Source organism: Tachypleus tridentatus, chromosome 8 (assembly GCF_004210375.1).
Source record: "Tachypleus tridentatus isolate NWPU-2018 chromosome 8, ASM421037v1, whole genome shotgun sequence".
Classification (NCBI taxonomy): Eukaryota; Metazoa; Arthropoda; class Merostomata; order Xiphosura; family Limulidae; genus Tachypleus; species Tachypleus tridentatus.
In genome coordinates, this window is record NC_134832.1 from 40,515,524 (window position 1) to 40,539,595 (window position 24,072).

The window sequence follows — 24,072 nt, forward strand, 5'->3', positions numbered from 1 at the left end:
ACAATAATACAAATATAATGTTATTTACTTTAAAAAAGTAGTACATATACATGTTCAGCAATCAACTAAGTAAAGAAACTTATGTTTCTAGCATCTATAATGAGCAATGAAATGCTTTACATCTTCCTCCCTAATATCAACTAGAAACCAGTCATTGAACATGTTGCCCCTGTATTCAAAAGGGCATTATAATGCAATGGTCAATCCTATTATTCATTGGTAATAAGTAACCCAGGAGTTGGTTCTGGGTGGTGTTGAATAGCTCTTTTCTTTCCAGTTTATTACTTTAAAATTAAGAATGGCTAGTGCAGATAGCCCTTGAATAGCTTTGCATAAAATGTAACAACACAAAGAATCATAAAATCAATGACACTTGTTTGCTAAATTTTTTGTAAAGCTATTCAAGACTTAGCTGTCACTCATTTTGAAGTGACAAAACAAAGAGAGAGCAGCTGCTAAGCACCATCTACTGTTAACTCATGCTTTACTTTAATTGAATAGTAGAATTTGATTGTCATTCTTACAAAGCATCTATAGCCCCTAATGGTGTAGTTTAATGTTTTGTTTTCTTGGCTGTATCAGAATGTGAATTGACCTTAAGTCTACAGTCAGCCATGCTAATCACAAGGACAACATTTGGCTCAGGATCAATGAAGAAGCATTTGTGAACAAACTGAAACACTTCTATTTCCAGCTTTCAAGCCAAATTTTCCTACAACTTTCAGCAGAAATTTGGCTTTAATGTTACTGACTATAGTAGTATGAAAAGTTACAATATTTTGTTTCAGGACATAGTAAAATGACATATTTCAGGTCCAGAACCATCTGTCATGTAGAATCAATATTTTGTAACTTATTAAGGCTTTAAAATAAAGATTCTTATCAACAAATGGTGATCTATCTACATAGACCAAATGTAGGCCAGAGGTTAGCGTGCCAAACTGTGAATCCAAAAGTCCATGATTCGTGAACTGTGGGCACAAATCGCATTCAACATTTTGAACCATAAGTGCATTATACAAGTGATGGTCAAATATCATACTTAAAGTGGAGTAGCCCAAGAGTTTGCAGTTAGTACTGTTGACTAGCTGCCTTTCCTCTAGTACACGAGTTAAAATTATGGGATGGTTTGTCTGTGCTATCTTTCAATATTTGCATAAACAAATTAAAATACATAACAAAAACTGTAGTTCAAGCTGCAGAATTATTCTCTATTTCAGAGATTCTTTTTGCAGTATTAGCTAATGACTTGTTGACAGAAGGAACTTCTAAAATTTAACTATTTGATATTTGATCCAATACCCATAACTAAAATTTAAGTGTTGGTCAGTTAATCAATTGCCACAATAAAATCATAATTATGAAATCTTCTATTACTGTTGCTTCCTAGTTGTACAGGGTTGGAATGGAAATTTTTCATTAAAATCTGCATATCTGATTGGATAATTCTTAATTTTAAAGATTTTTTGTGGTCTATAGGATCCTATATATATATATTTTAGTGAAATGAAATAAATACATTTAAATGAAGTTAAATAAGTAAACAAAATCATGAGGAAGAACTGCATTAGAAACAGCAAATACAAACCTATGATTACTTATATTATAACCATATTTTAAGCCTAAACAAAATACGCTGCATTTAAAAAAAAAAAAGATCCTAGGGTACAAGCTACAATGTGGGATTATAAAATGTTTCCTAGGTTTTGGAGGTGACTGTGGAAGTAGGCCCAACATTGCAGTGAGGATACACCATCTATCAGTTTTAACCTCCAATTCACTAGGCTCACATAAAAAATAGACATTTAGACTAAAAAGTAGGAGAATGAGATGTGGGTGCTTAATCCCACAACATCCCACATCTTTATCACCCTTCACTGCCTGCAGACAATTGTGGGAAAGTGGGTGCTCTACCAAGTTAAAATAATTATAAGAAAAATATAAAAAATATAAGGAAAATGAGGTACTGCCATTTGGGGGTAAGTAAGATGAAACCTACCTCTTGAAGTTAGCATTCCTGCCCCTAGTATGGTAGAGGCACTAATTAACACGACATTGAACCATATCAGTAAACTTAGTATATAATAAACTGTAAGCAGTCTCTTTAGGCTGTTCTAATGGGAAAGGGAGTCGTCTGACATAAAATCTTTGTTTCTTATGAAGTGAAAATACCAGGAGTTGAAAGAGTTCTTATTTTTGATGAAAAAATATCACATGCCAAATGTAAATAACCTCCATAAGTAGTTAGAACAATTCTACGTATAATGAATAATGCACTCAACATATGTGTAGAGAGCTACAGCTGTTCAATGTATATTTTTTTTCAAGAATTACATAACTAATCTATACTTGTAATGAACTATATATTTAATATTTCCAGATAAAACTATTCCATTACCATTCTACATAATTTTACAAGAACTACATGACTATTCTATATGTGTGAAGAACTATATAAAAAAGTACTCTACAGCAGTTATATGTGTCTTTGAATAACTATACAACTGTCTGTACAAATAATCAATGATAATGCTTACACTCAAAAATAAATTCACTTGTAGAAAGAATCACGAAGACAACTGTTATATCCGTAAAACAAACAAACCTCAGTGATAAACATTTTATATGTAAAAGAAACAAGTATATATAAATACCCGATTTGTAAATAAATAAAAATAACTGTGCTACCTGTGTAAAGAACCATGTAGATCACTATAATTTATGTAAAGAACATACGTAGCAATTTACAAGTTATTGACTTGGTTAAATTGGGATGCATGTTTATAACTTAGAAAATTATTTTACACGAAGGTTTTATTCTTCATTAACTCTTGCAAAAGCCTTAATAACAAACAAATGTTACTGGACAACTGCATGATGTTCGATACGGCATACAGTTATCTGAATTTCTTATAAATTAGCATGGTCTTCCATTCATGACGGCAGATTTCTGACAGCGGGACAGACGTAGCCATGCTTACATTAAGCACAGATTAATTGATAAAAGTTATATGTATTTTCAATGGCTGCATACAATATTTATATCTGGAGAAATATTGTAGATGACATTCTGGTTTACAAATACATCTTAATTGTACTTACGAATAAATACAGCAACAATGAGCAATGGCCATATTTCGCTGGTTTTTAAAGGATGATAAAAGCTGAACATTTAGGAAGTTCGTATGTTGATGTTTTGTGAATTTTCGTTTTCAAATATTCAATAATTATTCTGTCAGTTAAACAAGAAAAACGCTACTATACACGAATTTCTAGAGGATATTAAACTATACAAAAATTCCTAGGTGTTTCAGGAATTTTTTGCAAAATGATCTAAAACGTGATGCAAACTTTTCTTACGCAACGTTCATATAACTGTAAAATTATTTATTTATTTATTGTACGTTTTACATTCAAAGTTACCACCATAACTACAAATGAATATATAAAAAGCTCAAGCTGATAGTCTTGCCGATATTCAATAGTAGAGCTTTAATAGTTTTATGCTTGCTATGTAAATACTACAAAACGGAGTTTGTAAAAACAACAAAAGTAATATTTTTACACAAACCCACACAATGGGCTATCTGCAATACGCTCACTGAATGGAAATGAGCTTTATATTTTAACGATGCAAGTCCAAACCTTATCACCGATCCACTGGGAGACAGACTTTTGATAACTGTTTCCAAAACTGTGAACAATCCTCCAACCACTATTTAAAAAAAACAAAGTCAAAGCTCAGCTAGAGAAGAAGCTAATTTGGCACTGATAGCTAAACCATAACTCTGAACACAAAGATTACCATTTGACAAAAAATATGATTCTTTAGTTGTAAAATCCATTAATTTTAAAAACGGATATTGAAATATATCACTCACTTGAATTATCATTAAAAATTAAGTTTGCACTTAAGTGTACCACTTCTTCCAAAGGGATGTTAGTATATATATGTACTGAATGCAAAAACTAGCACAATAAACCTTATTAATAAAGTTTAGCTTTTGAATTTCATAAGAAAATTCAAAATTGTCTTTCACAGAAGATTTGTTAGTAGCATAATCCTTCAAAAATCAAAAGAAATGCAAAGTGTAAACTAATTAACAAAGCATATAAATAAGAAGTATAATAATTTAAACATATATAAGGGATAGCAAAAAAAGAAGATAATTGTGAGCTTTTGTGCCTAGTGGTAATGGTGTACACCTTCCGCCTCTTTATAGCGAAAGTATTGATACACCATTACCACTGTTACCAAGCTGAAGTACATTGCAAATAAACTTATCACCATAGAAATAGTATTTGGTGACTAGTTTTGGGCCTAAAGCTGTTCTTAGTAATTAAACAAAAATTAAAAATATATTTTGAATTACAAATTTAATTTGCCAAAAAAAAATCTACATTAAACAATCGTATTTTTTTTAACGATTAGAGTAAGAACGATACGGGGATGTTACAAGGCAAATGAAAATTGTTCAGATACGTGAAAAAGACAATATATTCTGAAATTTACCGTGGCAAACCACACAACATATAGTTATCTTATGGTTGAAACTGGTAACACAACAAAAACCATTTCTGTTAAACATTTTCACAGATAAACCAAAAGGTAACACAAAAATGCTTGATTAGAACTTAACCTACATATACTGTGATTCGCTCAACTAAACAAAATTGTTCATTACATAATTATTTTCCTGTGTAAATGGGAGTACAAATGGGTTATGCAGGATGCAATACATGGCTAACCAAGACGGTGAACCTTCTTCAAGAGGATGCCAACTGCAAACCAGAAGTGTTTTCCACCGTTTGCTCTAACTACGCATGCCATAAAAACACCCAAACTGTGCAAAATGAGATTTTAACAAGCTACATGTAATATTATTTAAGTTTATACTTCTGTAAAGAAACAAAGAAACTGATCCTCTATGACCTTACTTGATTGTCACAGTTATAAGGAAATCTCCCTTTCCTTTCTTGTCACAGCTATACACACACAAGTGACAAAACGAAATAGAGTGGAGCATTGTTTAATATATGTATTAATACAGCAACTCTTGGACAACTTTCGAATTAAAAAATAATGTTACATGAAAATTACTAGTTCCTAAACAACTCTTAAGATTGATATTTTAATATATTATTTATCATGAACACACTGTCATTTTATTTTATTGTTTAAAATCAGTATTCAAGTTTGAATATGTTTTATACTAACTATCATACACAGAAAGATTACTTAAGCTTGATTCAGATGGATAATACTTCTTTTTTTTAAAAAATCACAACATTCTGCTAAGAAAGCTTGAATAAAGCTAATACTACGGAGCTTATAACGATATGAAAAAAGTCTTAATGAAACTAATGTGTGGATGCAAGCTCTTTAGTTCAGAGCATACATAATAATTGTCTGTATGACTACTAGGAACTTTTAGTTCATACTTGTTATTTCTGTTTATTAACTATTTCAAAGCTTTAAAAACTTCCAATTATATGACAATGAAAAACCATATTGATACTTACTTGAGTATGTACTTGTTATAAATCAGTAAATGCATTGAACAATTCAATTTAACATTGATGCACCACTGCATCCTAATGCGTATGTGTACTATATAAAGTTTACATGTCAGATAAGTTCAAAAAACTATTATTATTTAATTTAATCCAAAAATAATTCAGTAGCTATGATTACTACAACATTACTCAAACAATGTCAAACAAAAATATATCAAAGTACAAAACAAACATTTAACGTAAAACCAACAGTAGTTATGTATTTTTAAGTTTCAAATATTTTAATGGCTCTGAATTTCCAATGATTTACATTATTTTTCAGTATCCAAAGATCTAAGGTGATAAAAGCATACTTAACCCATACATAATTTTTGAAAACAAACTGCTGAAGATAAAGCAGACAGTTGATTTGCAAACTGTATAAATATGTGCTATAAATATTAAATTGCTAACACCACTGCAAAACAAAACATACTAGAACAGTTGAGAACTATAATTTTTAATGAAAGCATACATACGAATATAAATTTCTCACTAACTATCTCCCACATTTAAAGACAAATAAAGATAAGTTCTTTTGGATGACATTTGAGATCATGAGAATTGATATAGCTAGAAGTTACAGTTATCCAGCATGAGAAAATATGTTTCACATTTTAATTTATACAACTGCAAGTTGAAGCAAAGCTAAATATATTTAAATCTAGAAAGCCACAAAGCATTCACTTGCTCTGAAAGAATGAAAATATGAACATATATAGTAAAAAAAAAAAGTTTTTGACCTTCAATTCTGCAACAAATTTTGTATAATAAAAAAGAAAACTGGTGATGATCTAATTTACAACCACTAATTCTATATAATTCTGATATAAGACAAAAAACTTTACTTGTTGATTCATAATTCAATGCACAAAAAATACTGATGTAACAAAACAAGTTTTTTTTTAAGAATCTGTAACCAATTCTGCACTTTGAATTAATAAAAACATTTTCTGTTCACCTGTAACTAAAAATGGTGCCTTTATCAGTGAGAGCAACTGATGTGAAACAGACTCCATCAGTTTCACATGTGTTGTTCAACTCCTTTTTGCAACTATCACAGTGGCATTTCAAGGCTAGAAAAGAAAAAAACAAAATACAATAAAATTGATTCACTGTTCAAACACTAATACAATATTTTCATGAAAATATCTCTTACTCTGTCTGTGATTACTAATTATTATAATATTATAGCTATTAGTCGTAATGACCAAGAATATTTTTGAAAGAATACAAGTTGCTTGGTAAGTTTACTATTTTTCCCTAAATATTTCAAGTCTTAAATTGTACATGATTCAGAGCACGTAACTCTAATATTACTATCCTGATATGTTTTTATATGTCCCTTATTTTTATGTATTTATTGTTTATGAAATGTTTACACTTGCTAATTGATTTCAAGTAAAAAAGTTTCTCCTTTACTCATTTAAAATAAAAATAGGTTCAGCTAAACTTTTTAGCATCCTCTATTTTAGAATATTAGGAAATTACATGTAAAAAGCAAAACTCAAAACTGGAATATTAATATATGAAATATAAAAAAATTACAATAGAAAAATAGAATAATTCATTTTTTTATTTATATCAATCTGGGCTTCCTATATGAACTGATATGAAAGAAGAGAAAAGTTGGCTGAAGTAAATGTCTAAAACAATTATACTTCTCATCAATTGTTCTATATGAACTCTACAAAATTTAATTCAATTTATACCAGAAGTTTCATTATTTCCATTTAAATTATAAAGAAGCATAACTGGATTACTACTACATACTTCTATTAAAAAGGCATCTGGAAATCTTGTTATGGCTTTAGACCAGTTTAAAAAAGAAAAATACAGTTTAAATTTTGCTTTATTCCTTTCCAAATATCATACCTTATGTTTCAGTACAAACACTGACAGTATCTAAAACTATGCAAGCTGTTAACAAGTTAAAAGATCAAAAGGTTGACACTGCTTCCATTTTTAAAACAAACAATTCTTTATCTGATCTTAGAAATCAACATACTTAGTTTACATATAGGTACGTGTCAGAATTTTATTTCCAATAATAAAATGTATTTAATATAAAAATGTATTCATTTTTAAGCTTATCATAAAGTGAGAAATGTACATTTTTCTTAAGAGTTTAAAATTTTTATCAGTTCAAAATAAGTTTTCACCATTGTTTCAGTACTTCTAAGCGGTTTCAGTTTGTTATACAACAGTTTGAATTACACACTATCAATTCAAGGAGAAAAAATAAATCAAGTTTCGCTGGTTAATAGTTGTTTTCAGAATGGGGACTGGAATGAACTTGAATCCTGAATTGTACTTAATCTTCAACTGTACTCACTATGATAAAGCACCAGCTTCAACTACAACTTTACATTTACTGAATCTGTAATGAATTATAATCAATGTATTTCTCAGTTGTGTTGGCATGTTATTTTATTATCATGGATAACCCATCACATATGCAGCAAAAACATAAGTAGACACTACATCCTTAAATTTAAAACTGGTTACTCAAAAAATATATTTCAAGATACATCAAACTTGCATTTGTGAAAAGTTGGGAATAGTAATATTATATTTTCTTTATAGTATTGTTAAAATAAAACTTCTTGAAAATCAAATTAAAAAAAAACATTTAAAGTAAAATAGAAAACTAAATTAGTATAAAAGGTTGTGTACATTATATTAAAATTATTCTGGATATGTAAATCACCTAACAACTAAGCCTAGTATAATGGCTTGCATTTAGATTACATTTTGTTATTGTTTGAAGTGTCATAGGTAGTGTAGTATAGCTAGATACTGACCACCTTCTGGAAAGGTATGTGAGCAATCATTTTTAGTGTAAAATATTTATACTCAAATATCATTAAAGATGTGTTAAGATTGGGTAAATAGAATTTCCAAGAGAAAAATATCCCTTGAAATTAAAAATATTGGAAAATAAAGGAATATGAATTAGCCTTTCACACCAAGATCATCAAGAGAGAGCTCTGCACATAAGTCATACCACAGCTGTGGTAAACAAAATATGATGTCTTTTAACAAGTGAGAATCTAAGAGCACACAAGTCAGCAGCTGAAGTATTTGAGAGAAGTTACATACTTTGAACATGACAGCCTTAAAACATATCCTTCTACAATAAAGATTATGCTGCACGGCTATTGTCAAGACACACTTGTCAGGTAATGCACGAATGATGTGGCAACATGAAGTGTCATAATATGGTAAAGATCTAAAATCATTTTAATGTAGCACAGTGAACCTCTTTAAGTGACACAGATAAACTTTGTTAGCATTTTGCTGAACAAAGATTATTGTTTTGTGTGAGGTTAAATGTTTGCTATTGGTTTTTTAAAAACTGCAAAAACAGAAGCAAACTTGTATTAATACTCACCTAAACTATGTTTTTAACAAAGAGTGTAAAATACTTTTTCATGTGTGAAACTTTCTCAACTGTACATTTCTTGATGAAATTTGTAGAATGAATGGCAACTGCCTGTTGTGAAGATGAGGTTTTGATAGTCTTCCGCATTTTGTCTTCAGGTCAGTGTGTGTGTGTGTGTGTGTGTGTGTGTGTGTGTGTGTGTGTGTGTGTGTGTGTGTGTATATTATTGGTCTTTTATACTATGCTGGTGGATTGTGGAGAGTGTGTTACGATTGGTTGGATTATCACTGTTTCTGATTGGAGGAAAGATTTCCTGTAGATTCAACCAATGGTAGCCACAGGAATCTGGAATCTCTGTTAAGTGAAGGTTTAACTATGTTAATATAAAATGATTCTTTGATTTTTCTTGTCTTCCTGAATTTGTTTGTGTTGATGATTCTAGTTTTCTCCCAGTTTATTCTGTGTTCAGTTGACTAGAATCATCGACACAGATAAATTCTGGAAGACAAGAAAAATCAAAGGACATTATAAAAGACTGTCAAGCACCTACACACAAATTGACTTGAAGATGAAAGGCGAAAGACTTTCGAAATGTCATCCTCTACATTTGTGTCTCCACAACAGGCAGTTGCTGTCCATCCTACAAAGTTTTATCATGAATACTCTGCCTAAACAATCTATCAAAGAAGACTAATACTATTTTTTTTTTTTAACTATGGAAAGTCTTATGGTGGGAATTATTTATACATAACAAAGTGGAATGAATATGTGATGCACAATAATAGGATGAGTCAAAATACATATGCAACTAGGAAATCTGACAAGCTAATAATTTAAAGAACTGTTATTTTTATTGTAAATCTTCATGAGTTAGTAAAGTCACAGTAGTTGTTTGTTTTCAATTTTGGAGAGTTAGAAACTCATTTAACTCACTGGTTTGTGAAAAAACAGATAATACATTAATATTCTCCAAAAACATCCATTATTTATTTGATGTTTTTTCGTTTCAGTATAATAAGTGTAGGTTTAGGTGGTAACATGTTTTTAATTTCTTTCTTTTAACTGTAACTATAATTATTCTACTTTAATAAATTTACTTGATACAATTAGATATCCTTCATTAAATCTCAAGGAGATTCAACATGTAAAAGGTGTTTAGTAAGTTACACAATATGAGAACAGAAATATAACATGGTTACATTATATACATTATATCAAAGCATTTTTATCATGCCACTAAAATAGTGTTAAGTGGACCAAGAGTCAGCCATTTAGAAAGTAAATGTGTATTTTTGTTTTACAGAAGTTACCATCAATGTCAAAAGAACAAGAAGTAAAAAACAGCTAAAAAAAGGTATTTTTCCCCAGCAAAACAGCAGAGTGTAAGTGTTGAAAGAATTGTTTTTGACAAGATAAACTTGTAATCAGCCATTAATATCAAACCATTACTATCCTATTTAAAAGTATTAAGTATACTAAGTAATTATGGTTACGACACAGTAAAACTTTGATATGCCAGTTTTTATTTTACATCTTCACATCTTTCATGGTAAACACTATTTAACCTACATAACAATATTTTAATTTAAAAGAGAGTCTATAAAATTATTTTTTAAAAAGTGTCTCACTAGAATTGTACTGCACTTATTATTATTATTAACTATACTACTACTATTACTTCAGTAAGTTTTACATGTCTGTATGTTGAATAATAACCTATATTTCTAAGGTGATTTAAAAGGAGTTACTGTGGTACTTGAGTTTGATTTTTTTGCTGCCATGCTTATTGTAAGAGTAGGTGCAGCAGCAGGCATGTGTGAGCAACAGAAAAAAGAGAGAATGTACAAGGGCAAGGAGGATAGTGGTGAGTAAGGAGAATTATCAAATGAATATCAATATTTATTCAATACAGAGGCATCTAAGGCAGAAGCCACAGTTACGAGCATTGGAAAGAGATGACCTTGGAAATGCACCTCATCAGCAAAGGTACATTATACACCAAACAGGACTTTTCATTTTCTGGAGAAATGGTTCAAAGATTTTGCTTAGATCCATTACAGTTTTTTTTTTAAGGAATGTTATACTTTTATTGCACAAAACCTTTTAATGGAAACAAGTCACTTCTTGCCAAAAATGCTGACATTGTTTTTATATTCAGGATTAGGAAATTGAAGAAAAAGCCCTAGATAAGTTTAAAAATAATGCAGAATGTCAATTGCATAAAGTAGCAGTGATAACTCATGTTCAAGAGACAAGACCAATAGACACCCAGCTCTCTAGTGCATTGGAATCAAAGTAACAGGAAATAAATTCTTACTTATTGAAAATTGTATGCACTGTGCAGTTTTTAGCACAGAAAAGATTTGCTTTTATAGTCGTGAAGAAAAGGAGGAAAATCTAAGCTTCTGCTAAAATTGCGATCAGAGGATGATCCCAAACCTGTATGGGACTGACAAATAATGAGGATTATACCTGCCCTAAAATGCAAAGCGAGATCCTGAGTTTAATGGGCAAATGCATGTGATAGATGTTGCAAAACAAACCAGTTCTCCACCATTGCTGAACTATTCAGTAATTACTGACGGAATACAAAATATATCTGGTACTATATAAAAGCTAAAGTTACTCTGATATGTAGATCAGGATTTGCTCCTACATTAAAAATTTGTAAGTTTCTATGAAATGTCAACAAAAAGAGACAAATTCCAAGGTTGCTCCTGATGTCTTACAGTACTTCAATCTACCTTTTTCTAAGCCAGTGTTGCTTAGTTCAGAAGAGATGGCTTCATCTGGTGAATCAGACGCAGCAGCTGAAGCAAATGGATTTTTGGAAACATTTCGGAAGGGGAAACAATCCTAGGAATAATTCTAGCTACAGAAGTGATGTGAGAATTAGAATGTCTGAACATCTCTTTGAAATAGAGAGCACAGATTACTGATGAAATGCTTGCTATAAATGGAGTGTATCTTGACTTCTCTTATAGAAATAGAGAACATAGAACAGTTTTAGTAAAGCATATATCAAAGCAACAGAACTTAATTTTTAACTTAATTAATCAACTTTTTGAATATCCAGCCAATTCAATGCCACATATGAGATATCCACTCAAGTACTTTATTGGTAGGAGAAGATGCACATACACCAACATCTCCTTTGGACTACTACAAGTAGTAGACACTAAAGGTGCAGTTCAGAGATCTTTTCAATCTCTTGGAAAAGAAAACACTGTCAGAAATTTATCACTGTAAATGACCAATGCTGAATTTTTTTTTTATCTTTTCTTTAGTAAAATAAGGGAGTTCTTGTCATCTACTGTTTGGCAAGGACAATTTGAAAGCTAACCATTCAATAGGTTAATCAATACAGTTTTAAAATCACCAGAAAAAGGGCATTCCAGCCCAAAATATTGTGAATAACAATATCTATTACATATTAGCCATTTTTCATAAAATAAGTTTTCTATTTATTCTTTTGATTTTTTTTGTACCACAGTGATTTATTTAGCTGATGTTTTTCTAAACAAAGCACTATCTAAGCATAAATGCCACTGTGCTTGTCCACACAGACACACACAGGTTTCAGAATTTTTGCAAAACTACACAAAACATTATCTGCATGTAGACATCCTTAACTTCAAATGGAAGGATTAACAGGAAAAGCAGTGTGTCACATGCATCCACTGATAGGGTTATCTTATCTGGCCAAATAGGTTTGACCATGATCTTAAAGTATAAAGTGCATTTTTGCAGCAAGGGGTTGCAAATCACAAATCTTCAGATTTACAGTCAGGGCCTGATTCTTACACAAAGAAAATTTAGCTAATATATTTCTTACTGTAAGATATTTCAGTATTTGCTGCTGTTGCATAAAACAATTAAATGTTAAAGAATGATCATAATTTGTTGTTTTAGCAAAATCTCTAAAATAAAGGTAATGTCAATCACCTTCTCAAATTATTTTGTGTATATTAGTTACATGAAACCCAAATGACTGGTCTTTCAGACTTAATAAATTTTTGTCTAAGATGCCAAGTTTAAGTTAACCAGTTTATATCATTTGTTAATCATGAGTAGATATGAAAGGAAGAAAGTTTAATGTTCTACATATATGAATGGCCATTAGACAAATGGAAAACAATCAATTAAAGCAAACCTATTATACATTTGCTAAAAATGTCAAGCATCATCAGCAGAGTGTGCACCCTCTTCCAAACCAATGGCACTGTCACTTGGACATTACAAAAAAGCAAACTATCATCCACAACAAGAGTACACAATTGTTGATTAAGGCTCCCCACAGTTTTGAAGTACATGCTCAGAGATTGATTGCTTTTTTTATTGTTTGTTTTTGAATTTTGCACAAAACTACTTGAGCGTTATCTGAGCTAACTGTCTCTAATTTTGCAGTGTAAGACTAGAGGGAAGACAGCTCGTCATCACCACCAACCGCCAACTCTTGGACTACTCTTTTACCAACAAATAGTGGGATTGACCACCACATAGTAATGCCCCCATGGCTGAAAGGGCAAGCATGTTTGGTGCAACGGGGATTCAAACCTGCAACCCTCAGGTTATGAGTCAAACGCCTTAACGCACTTGGCTGTGCCGAGCCTATAAATAACTTTGTGCAGTCTACAGAATCCCAAATAAAATAATGTTAGTTTCTTTCCAAACTTCTAATATAAAACAAAAATATTAATCTTAGAGATTGAAGTAGGTGCCATGACAACATACAAGTAGATGAAATTTTTTCTAGATTACCCAACTGAGTGCATTCCATTCACAGGAAGGTTCAAAACAAGTTACTTGAAATGGAACAAGGAAAAAATCCAGAGGACCAACATGCAAAACAATATTCTTCTTGCAGATGAGTTTTGCTTCACCCTGCAGTCAATTAATAATCAGAGAGGATACAGAACCATATCAAAACTTATTTTTATGCAGGAACATCATATATATGGTGTAAGTGGAAGTGTATGTTAGGAGCAGGAAAAAGCATTAGTCAGGATCCTGACTTCTAAATCCTAACAAATGAGATTATTAATGCCTTAAATTATAGGGAAACATGTACAAACTTTTGTGTTTCTATATATATATATATATCAGTAACACTTGCTGTAGCTCTTAAATGTTTATGCTAACTGGTTGACACATGCTTATAAAAGAAAGAGTTGGCAAAATGAAATGGTTTGCATGTTCATCAAACTTCAACCCTGTTAAACATGTATTAATACATTCTTAGAAGATTCCAAAGAATGAGTCCAGGCTAGATATACTCTGGAAACAGCTCTTTAACAAACCTGGTTGAAGATACTTCAAAGACTAAGTTTAAGCTCAAAGCATGGATGCCAAGTTGTTCTAGTTGTTTGTATTGACAATAGTATAGTAAAATATTAAGAAGTGTTATGGTATTTTCAATCTCAGTGGCATGTTATGCAACAAATTAGCTAAAGAGCCAGGTCAGAAACTAATAAATCCATACATTTTTAATGTAAAACTAATACCAACCAACAGAATTCACCACAATCACAGCTAAAATTAACCAAACAGAGCAACTGATGATCAGAATTATGATGCAAAATCTTATGACTGGTACTTTAGGCATTCCAGTTCAATAAGACACACCCAGACTATCTTAAAACTTAAACATTTAAGGTATCTCTACAAAATATTAATTGAGAAACATTCATTTACATTTCAGAACATGTGACTGATGATTAGATGTATTAACTTGACCAAAAATAAAGAAAGAAATCATGGTGTGATTGACTTCATTCCATTGAAGTGCATTAAATCAATTTATATCTATTAGTATACAAGTTAATTATATTTAATTCACGCACTGAGGCTGTATGCTATTTGGTTAGCCTTGTACTCTTTTTCTTAATAGTTTTAGCTAATCATAAAAAAAAAATCTGTTTAAGTACAGAAATAAACAGAGTCTGCAGGGAGTCAAACTCCTTATTTCAGAGTTGTAAATCTGAAGACTTACTGCTATTCCAGTAGGAAGCAACTAATGTAAAAATGTTTCTTGTCGATACTAGAAAGTAAAACTCTTTAGATTCTGGCGATTTATGGAATTTATTTTGAACACAATTAGTTTCTTTTGCTCACAAGATACATGTTTTAGCTAGAAAAGTACCCTATATTAAATGTTAAAATGATTTATGGAAAAAACTATACAAGGTATAACTTAGTTAGGCTATTAGGCATTTAGTAGATATACGTGTGTGAATGAATAAATAGACACACACACACATATATATACACTTTCCGAAATTCTAAAAGTACTATTCTAATATCAGTATCCTATTTTTATACTTAGAAGTAGATAAAACCAGTCAGTACAACATTTTTGCAATAATGTATTAGTTCTAAATTTCTACTTAATCGCCCTGTTTCCACCAAAAAATCTTCACTAATGTGCAAGATCAAAACAGTTTCGCGAAACGCTCAAATTACAGACTATGTTTTGGAATTAAGTGTACTTGAAACTGTGTCTGTTATATGTATACGTGTGTGTATATACAAGTGTTTCATTTTCACGCGTTTTATCTTATTTTTTTTACTTAAAAACAATTAGGTATTCGAATAGTTTGTGCTAAAAAGTTTTAGTATAAAAAACAATCACGCTTTCCTAGAAATATGCATACAATTTACAGTATCAATACTACTTAATTTCACCAAAACACGCTTTACTTTCTTCTCTTCCACGAGTTGACAACAAAATGTAAATCTGCCAAGTAATACAGCCTCTCTCATTAAACACCCTAGTGTATACACTCGCCAAAGAAAGAAGTTCAAAGACCTAAAAACTAGTCTCACGAGAAACTCGTGGTCTTTAAGTTCAAGCGTTGCAAACAAAATCAGATAAGGGTAACGATCTATGATTGACACGAAAAAACTCCACGTGGCAGAGTTATGGCGCCAAACCACAACGTGACACTGTTGCTATGCGTTTATTTTTATCACATATCAGATTGCAACAACGACAAAATATACTTGCATCAAGAGTTATAAAAACTAGTGGCTAGACGTCCAGTAGACAACTGTATACACAATGATGAAAGTAATTCATGGTTTCAAGGTGAGAGTGGATGTACAGATGATTTAAGGTAGAGAAAAGGGGTTATGATTTGGTGGCCAGGGTGTTGTGTGTAAATACATCTACTTGCATTTTCGAAGCTCGTTCGCAGATGGATATGTGTATACCAGGGGCGTAGATCCTGGGGGTATAGGGGTATACATCCCCCTTCATTTTAGGTGGGGGTATGGTGCATACAATTATCCCCCCTATAATTTGGTCTGTTGAATTGTGTTATTGCATCACAGGCCTACAAACTGTGTGTTTGTTCTTGTGATTCTCGTGTTCTTACCAATCGAATTACATAATTAGGCCTAGATGCAGACTTTTTCAGTAACCGAAATGTACATGTTTAATATAGGCGTGCATCTAAGCTTTTCGATCTAAGCGATAGTTCGTAAGTATCAGTTAGTAGGCCTACGTATACATGCAAGTATCGTGGCAACGAGATTACTCTGTGACTGCATGTTTACAGCTTTCAGGTTCACGTAATCAGAGATTACCAATTTGCAAATTGAACAGTCCACATAAGTGGTTGCAAAAATCATCCCCCCCCAATCGGGTGTAAAAAATGTACGCCCCTGGTGTATACAGATAACTTAGGGCGGTGTTAATGAAATGCTAATGGTGTTAAGGATAATGGGAAAAGTAACAAAGGGAACTACAGCTGAAGCTGATGTAGGGTACAATCAAACCGATGAAAATAGAGAAGGGCAATTATGAGAAAATGATCAAATGTTATGCCCTCAGACAATCTTCTGAATCATACTGACTTTGATCAAAATATAACGGGTGAGCGTGATATAGAAGTTAAGTGATAGTGATACAAGATGTATAAAAATGACTGATGTAAAAGAGGTGGTTATACGGTGATAAAGAGGTATCCATAGTTCAGATGCATGTAGAAACTGCTAAATGCTCAATGTAAACACACCAGTTGGTTACGACGAGAGTATATTACGGTGGAAAAAGATGGTCCGAAATAATGGCTGTAAACGAACAGTGGTTAATTGTAGTACAAAATATACCTGAAATAACTTTAAAGTTCAGGTGGGTTTAAAGGTTTGAGGATGATATTTTAGGTCTACTAAGTATTAACAGCAGATTGGTGATGACGAGAAACCCACTTGTTGAGAAATTTATATGCAAAAACGGCTCGTTTGGGCTGAGAAAACACTTTACATAGAAGAGCGAACAACGTTTCGACCTTCTTCGGTCAACCTGAGGTTCACAAAGAAGGTCGAAACGTTGTTCGCTCTTCTATGTAAAGTGTTTTCTCAGCCCAAACGAGCCGTTTTTGCATATAAATTTCTTAACAGCAGATTGATTAAGTAAAGGAGGCTACAGGTCAGGGAATTTATTTATAAAACTACGTATGTTGTGGATAATTAAACGGTTTGATTTAAAACAGTGAGCTACGGTATACAAATGGCTGTCTGAAAGTGAATAAAGTGGCTGATTTAACAGAAATGAAAGGTAGTACTGAATGTTAGGAAAATTATTAGTGGCTTGTCCTGAGTTAGTGGTTGATATTCGTCAAATAATTATCACATGTCTGTGTGTGCGTTTTTCTTATAGCAAAGCCACATCAAGCTACTTGCTATGTCCACCGAGGGGAATGGAGTTCCTGGTTTTAGCGTTGTAAATCCGTAGACTTATCGCTGTCCTAAAGGGGGGACAAATAATTGTTACAATAATTTCTGGAAAAAAAAAGAAAAGATAATCATAGGAGTATTTCAGAAACGTTAACAGCTATAAAATAACTCCCCTAGTAACAGAACTATGACGTATCCGTATCAGCAAATTGATAATTTTGTAACTACCTTAGCAATTTCCGTGAGGGGAGTGGAAGAGAGAGAGACAAATCTCACTGAATTAAGATTTGTGATTTCTTTGCACATAACACAATTATTTATCATCAGAAAACTTTCCTACTGACTTCTGCAGACATATAATGTCGAACATTTTGACTATCATGTAAATATTCTGTCCGTCATATTGTGACTCAATTGTTTTCGTTTACAGAAATCTTACCCGAACATTTCTCTACTATTCAATAGCCTCTGTGACGTATTTTACTCGCTTTTTCATATTTTTGCTACATTCTTTTTTATGCTTATAGCTTTTACGTATAATTTAAGATACTTTAATTTTGGTTTTCTACTTTCTGTTCAATTATGTTTTTTCATTCTTTCTAAAGTTCATGTTTTTGTTGATTTAATCAGCTTTTGCTTATAGTGGTATTTCTTGCTAGTATTCACCACACACACACACGTTTTTTGTTCGTGTGTGCATGAATATGTAATCAGCAGCACATTTTAATAAAGCTACCAGCAAAGACGAATGCTTAAACTTAAAATAGCAATAATAATGATAATAATAATGACAACAGAAGTTTTGGTAACCTTCTTTACAGAAAATGGTAAAAGAACGTTTATAAATGTGAACAAAACGTTTATAACTAGGTTTAAGTACAAGGTAACAATTATTTATGGTCATACATTTTGTCAATCTTATTGACTATTACCGCTATTTAGTACACAGGTGATGTTTTTAAGAGTACACCTTTTGTTAACCCAAGCCATCGAAACATATGAAGGAATCTTACAGCTTCCGAAAGACACGAAGACAATGACTTCTTTATCTTGTGGTTTTAATCATTAAGTCGAAGAAACATACATACAAATTCAGGATACCAATTAAAATGCTAAAGAGCGAGTTATTTAACAGTGTAAGCAATCTGTCATTTTATTCTGCATTTGTAAAATATAATTTTAATATGGACCAGTTAAAAATTTCAAGTTTTCGTATGTGTATAGTAATAATGATAAGTTAAAACATGCATTAACTCATTTCTGAGAGTTCCTTCTTTCGTACTGATATTTGTAATCTGAATGGCGCTATGCATAATACGAATTAAATAGCCAGGTTAGAGACAATTTCGTAATATGCACAGCTTAATTTAGAAATACTGATCAGAGAGAAAGCAACCAGTCAGCAGAATCCGCTATCTATATAACTACTCTTAACCAAGTAGCAAAACTGACTGTCACGGTTATAACATCTCCACGTGTGAAAGTGCAGAGCTTCAGTTGGCAAAGTTATGTTTAAGACGCCCCCTCCCTTTTTTGGTTTTGTATATTCCACATCTCAAATTGAAAATATTTTTTGTTCAAGTTATATCATTTAGAAAACTCACATTTGTGATGAAATATGATAAAGGTTTTCCTCAATTTTGTGAATATATATCAAACTAAAGTACAGAAGTTAAAACCTTTAAGATGTTTTGATATTCCCAGTTAAAAGTTCCAAACCATCAAACTACTACCAGTTATAAAATGTTGGTTTTTAGAGTTTTTCATGCATCTCTTGATCTAAACGAGTTTATCTCCGTGTAAGCGCATAAATGATTAAAATGTTTTAAAGGAGCATCTAGCCATTCTCTTGTTTTAAAAAATTTGACCAGATCACCCATTCTTTGAGGTTTATAAATCATTATGATTTCACAGACGTACGAGTGTACCAATATGAAAATATGAAAGGATTACACATTTTAAGACTTTCAAATGTACTTTTCATATTCTCTAGTGTACAAATTAATCTTCACGTTTTAATCGTTATTAGAACTTGCAAATGTACAAACATCAGCACTGAATTTTTAACTAACAATTACTTAAAGCAACACAAGTTATCTTTCAATACTGTCGGCTATCATATTTTTTTCAAAACTATACAAATAAATAAACTGAAACGCCTATTTTCTACTTACTACCTATTTACATCTTCAAACTTTTACAAACAAGCACTGAACTTTTAAATAATGAACCAATATAACCCCTAATTTTTTTTAACGTATGGCAATGCCTATTGTCGTTTCCATTCCTTCTAAGAGGTAATACATGAATTAAATTTTACATAAGTATAACTAATCTCCAGTTATAAATCTTGGAACTTTTATTTTCAACACGTCTTTTTTTTCAAGTGTATAGGTTTATATCTTGTCTAAGAGTGAAAGACTTTTGAAGAAAAAAGAAACAAAGATTTAAGATTATTTACTAATTTTCATTCTGAGGCATGGCCCGATGTCTGGAATTGCATTTTAACGGTGTTTACATATGTTGGAAATAACTGCATGTAAGTCGCACTATTTTCTCCTTATGAGAGCTCTGTGCACATCAAACACTGTGGTCTATGTTTATACTCTTCAAAGACGCCATAGCGCCTATGTTTTGGGATTCTTGGTTTATTTATATACCATAAGTTGTGCTGTAGTCCAAGATATCCGTCAATAAGCAGATAACGTTTTAACTTCGACAATTTTTAATCAACAGCCATATGTTGTAACTCTTCTTATCTCTGTACACCTTATAAAAGTTCTGTGGTCACTTTTATTACTTATTATAAAAAAAAAACCTATGTCTAAGTAAATATAGCGATAGAAAATGAAAATCTGTAATTTTCAAATCCTAAGACAATTGCACAAAATTCAATGAAAATTGAGAAATTTTAAAACAAAATCGTAAACATCATCTGTTAATTCGTATCTGAAGGAGCATATATATTTAAATGACAGGTTTTAGCCACATCTGACCATGTGTTTCTATAATGTTAATTAAAACTAATAACTATATTAATGTGATATATGTTTTCATTCAAAATGTCTTATAACATTTTTTTGTATGAAGTTACATAATAGTAAAATAAAATTACCAATTCAGAAGCATAATATTAAGTTAAAACATAAATAAGGCTGTCCAAACAAGTTAAAATTTTGATAATCTTTGAGAACAGTCAAAGAGAAAAAGTAGCCTTGAATGAACAGTACAATACGTCAGGATTATCATAAATGTACAACAACATTACCATTAATAATATGGATTCAAATTACAAGTTATATTTTTGTTTGATTGTTTGTTTGTTTTCAGTAGAATACAATTATTCACAATAGTGTTATATTATTTTCAATATATTTTTCATCACGTTGAACTTTGGCATTCAGTTTTATTCAATTTTTTATTCCATTTTACTAATGATCTAGTGACTGATAAATAAACGAGTGGTGATCGGTAAAGTTACCTTAAGTAAAAAAGACAACACAGACTTATTATTCATCAGTTGCAGACGAATAACAGCTTTGTAAGCCATATTAATGAAAACAGTGGTACTCAACATTTTACCACTTTCTACGTACCACTATATTGCCACTCAATGTTGAAAATAAATACATATTTATAATTTTTATAAAGAATAAAAATTTGAATACGAGCAACTTTTAGTCATTGTTGTTTTTTTATTATATAATCTGTACCGTTATTTAACAATGTCTGCTCTAAAAAAACCAAAAGAATGTCAATTCGATAGTTTGATATTGATAAAAAATGCATGTTTAATTTCATAAGGAATTTAAAAAGTTGTAAATGTATATTGTAATAAATGCAATATATGGATTTAAATCAGATATTTCAGGAGGAAGTTGAAATTATAGATTCCGATTTTAAATTCTGATGAATACAGAACAGAAATAAAAAACAACGAAACTATTGAACATTACAGGACGGAAAATATTGTACTTCCAGATGACACTGCATGAAAATAACTACAAGAAAGCTTAGAGAAAAAGAAAAAAACAGTATAACACAAGTATGGTTAAGTAACATTATCATAAAAATGCCATATTATAATACTTAAACCTTTAAATAAATAACGTTGTCAGAAAATACTAACAGAAAAAATAACACTGAAGATTTTTACATGCTTAATCTCATGCAAGATGGTCCTATTTGAATAATCCAGTCAATTTCTACGAACTACTGGTATAAGAATACTCATGGTAATCGTAGTATGAGAAGTTGTATCACTTGGGGAATTTTCGTAAACCTAAACACTAGGCGTATATTGATTTACTAGTGAATGAAGAGCATTAGAAAAATCGTAAAGTACTGTTCACAGCCATAATAATGTTATATCTGGTTTTATTCGTTGGTTTGCCCCCCTAATTGAGTACTATTTCCCAAATCGGTCTATCTTAATAACACTTTTCAGATCCAACTTCACTGTACCTCACATTTTTCTTGTCGAAATATAAAACTTCGATAATAAGAAAAAACAGTCTTGCTTTGCATTTATTGTAGATTACAGATGACGGATAATAAACCAGAAACCGGTCAAACTTCGTAACACGTGGAAGCACTAATATTAGATCAGCCCGTACTTTTGTTTGCTCAGATAAACTGTCTCGATGATGATATAAAATGTTTCATAGAACCTAACAATTCTAATGCCAGGTGTATATGGTGAATTGCTGAATACCTTCATGAAAAATACACACATATGCAATTTCCAGTGTTCCAAAATCCCCATGAGAAAGGCGCAATTTTTGGAACTGTGAACAACATTTAAGGAACTAACACAGAAACTGAATAATTTATTTAATTGGTCTACAAACTCGTAAAAACTGAATGAACGCGACTTAAACCACATACAAATAAAACATTAGTAATACATATTCCCAGCTAAACAAAAACAGTTCCATCAAATTACCAACCGTAACATCTAATCACACAAGTTCAACAATAAACTCCCTCTCACGCCCAAATTAGTCTATATTAAATGCCCCTTATAATATTTATATCTTGCTAGATTTAGCTACGCGCTATAAACATCAATAATAATAAAAGAAAAAGTTCTTACACTTGATTATAAAAATGAGAATAATATTATACAAACACCAAAGCAGATATACCGAGAAATAAAGCCGAGTAATGGTGTAAGAGCCTGACATACTGATATTTTATGCTAAAATTGAAAATAAACAAAATAACAAGTTAAAGAATATATCAATAAATAAATGTTAAAATAAATAAAGAAAAATACACGTATACATGCATGTATTGTAACATGTAGTTATCCATTTATTATTATTTTTAACATTTATTCATTCATTTTTAACTTTCGCGTTTGCTTTTTACTAAGTGGCATACAATTTGCATGATCTTTGTCACAAACAAAAAAGCCTATTGGCTTTTAATACTTCGCCGGCGTATAAACCGTGGCTTTTAACAACGAATTAATAAAAAGGTGATATTTAACATTCACTTTTGAGTAAAAAACACGAACTGAAAAGAAACTCTGGGACTTGAACCAAGGCCCTTTTGTAACGCTACTGTGCACTTTTGAATTGTTCAGTAGTCATGTTAACCAGGAACTTATTAGTCAAGTCCCATTTCCAAAGTCTCTTTTCACTTTTCGGCTTTTTAACTTAAAATAGAATTCTGGAAATAAGGTAGGCTTAGTTAAGTCATTTGACACCCGACTGAATCAGGATTCGTTCTACAGACAAAGCTGCTAGTTAGGCCCTATCAGCATTAATAACTGCTTGAATGGGCAAAGAAAATCGCTAAAAACGGATGGAAAATAAATAAATACAAACAGATTTAAATCTTATTACGTATATAAAAGTAAACCATCCGACTGACAATTAAAAACGTCGACTTGCTTTTAATTTTGGTATATGTAATACAGTTATTTTTATTGGACCAATGACCGTACACAGTAAAAACGCGTGCGGTGTTTTGAAATTTAAATAAAGATAATATTCACTTTTTTTTTTAAATAAAAACTTTTAATACTTTAAATAAATCTCGAAGACACAAAAACCAGTAATTAAAATGTACAATAAAGGTAAGGATTTTTAAGTGCTTTTTAACAAAGGATCACAATGAAATATTTTCGGAATTTCAAAGCTGCAAATTCATGTAAGTATCAAACATAAAGGTAAGATATTTTATTGGCAAAAGCTACATAATTAGTAAAAAAAAAAAAAATTTAGAGTTTCGAACTATTCCATCTAGTAGATTTTGTTTCTCGTTAAACAATAAAACCATACAGCAGATGCATCGAAATGACGCATTCGGGTTTGATAGAGTTAATGAAAGCGGTGTTTATGAAATCACTGTGTTTATTGTAAGCGACAAAAGAATGATGTGAAATTGCATTACTTGCGTGTGTCTCGAAAACTGCGAACTATTCTTAAATCTGTATTAAGAAT

At 31.2% G+C, this 24,072-nt stretch overlaps 1 protein-coding gene across 7 annotated transcripts in view; it reads right to left on the reverse strand.

Moving 5' to 3' along the window:
* LOC143222232 (TGF-beta receptor type-1-like) overlaps positions 1-24,072 on the reverse strand; it is a 123,902-nt gene that overhangs the window by 86,524 nt on the left and 13,306 nt on the right. For 3 of the 7 annotated variants that reach the window (XM_076448451.1, XM_076448450.1, XM_076448452.1), the window contains exon 2: positions 6,518-6,632. In XM_076448451.1, coding sequence (XP_076304566.1) covers positions 6,518-6,632 — 115 coding nt within the window. Of the gene's footprint in view, positions 1-6,517; positions 6,633-9,491; positions 9,578-15,640; positions 15,788-24,072 lie in introns of those variants that run through there. The other 4 variants (XM_076448455.1, XM_076448453.1, XM_076448456.1 and 1 more) reach the window with 3 other exon arrangements.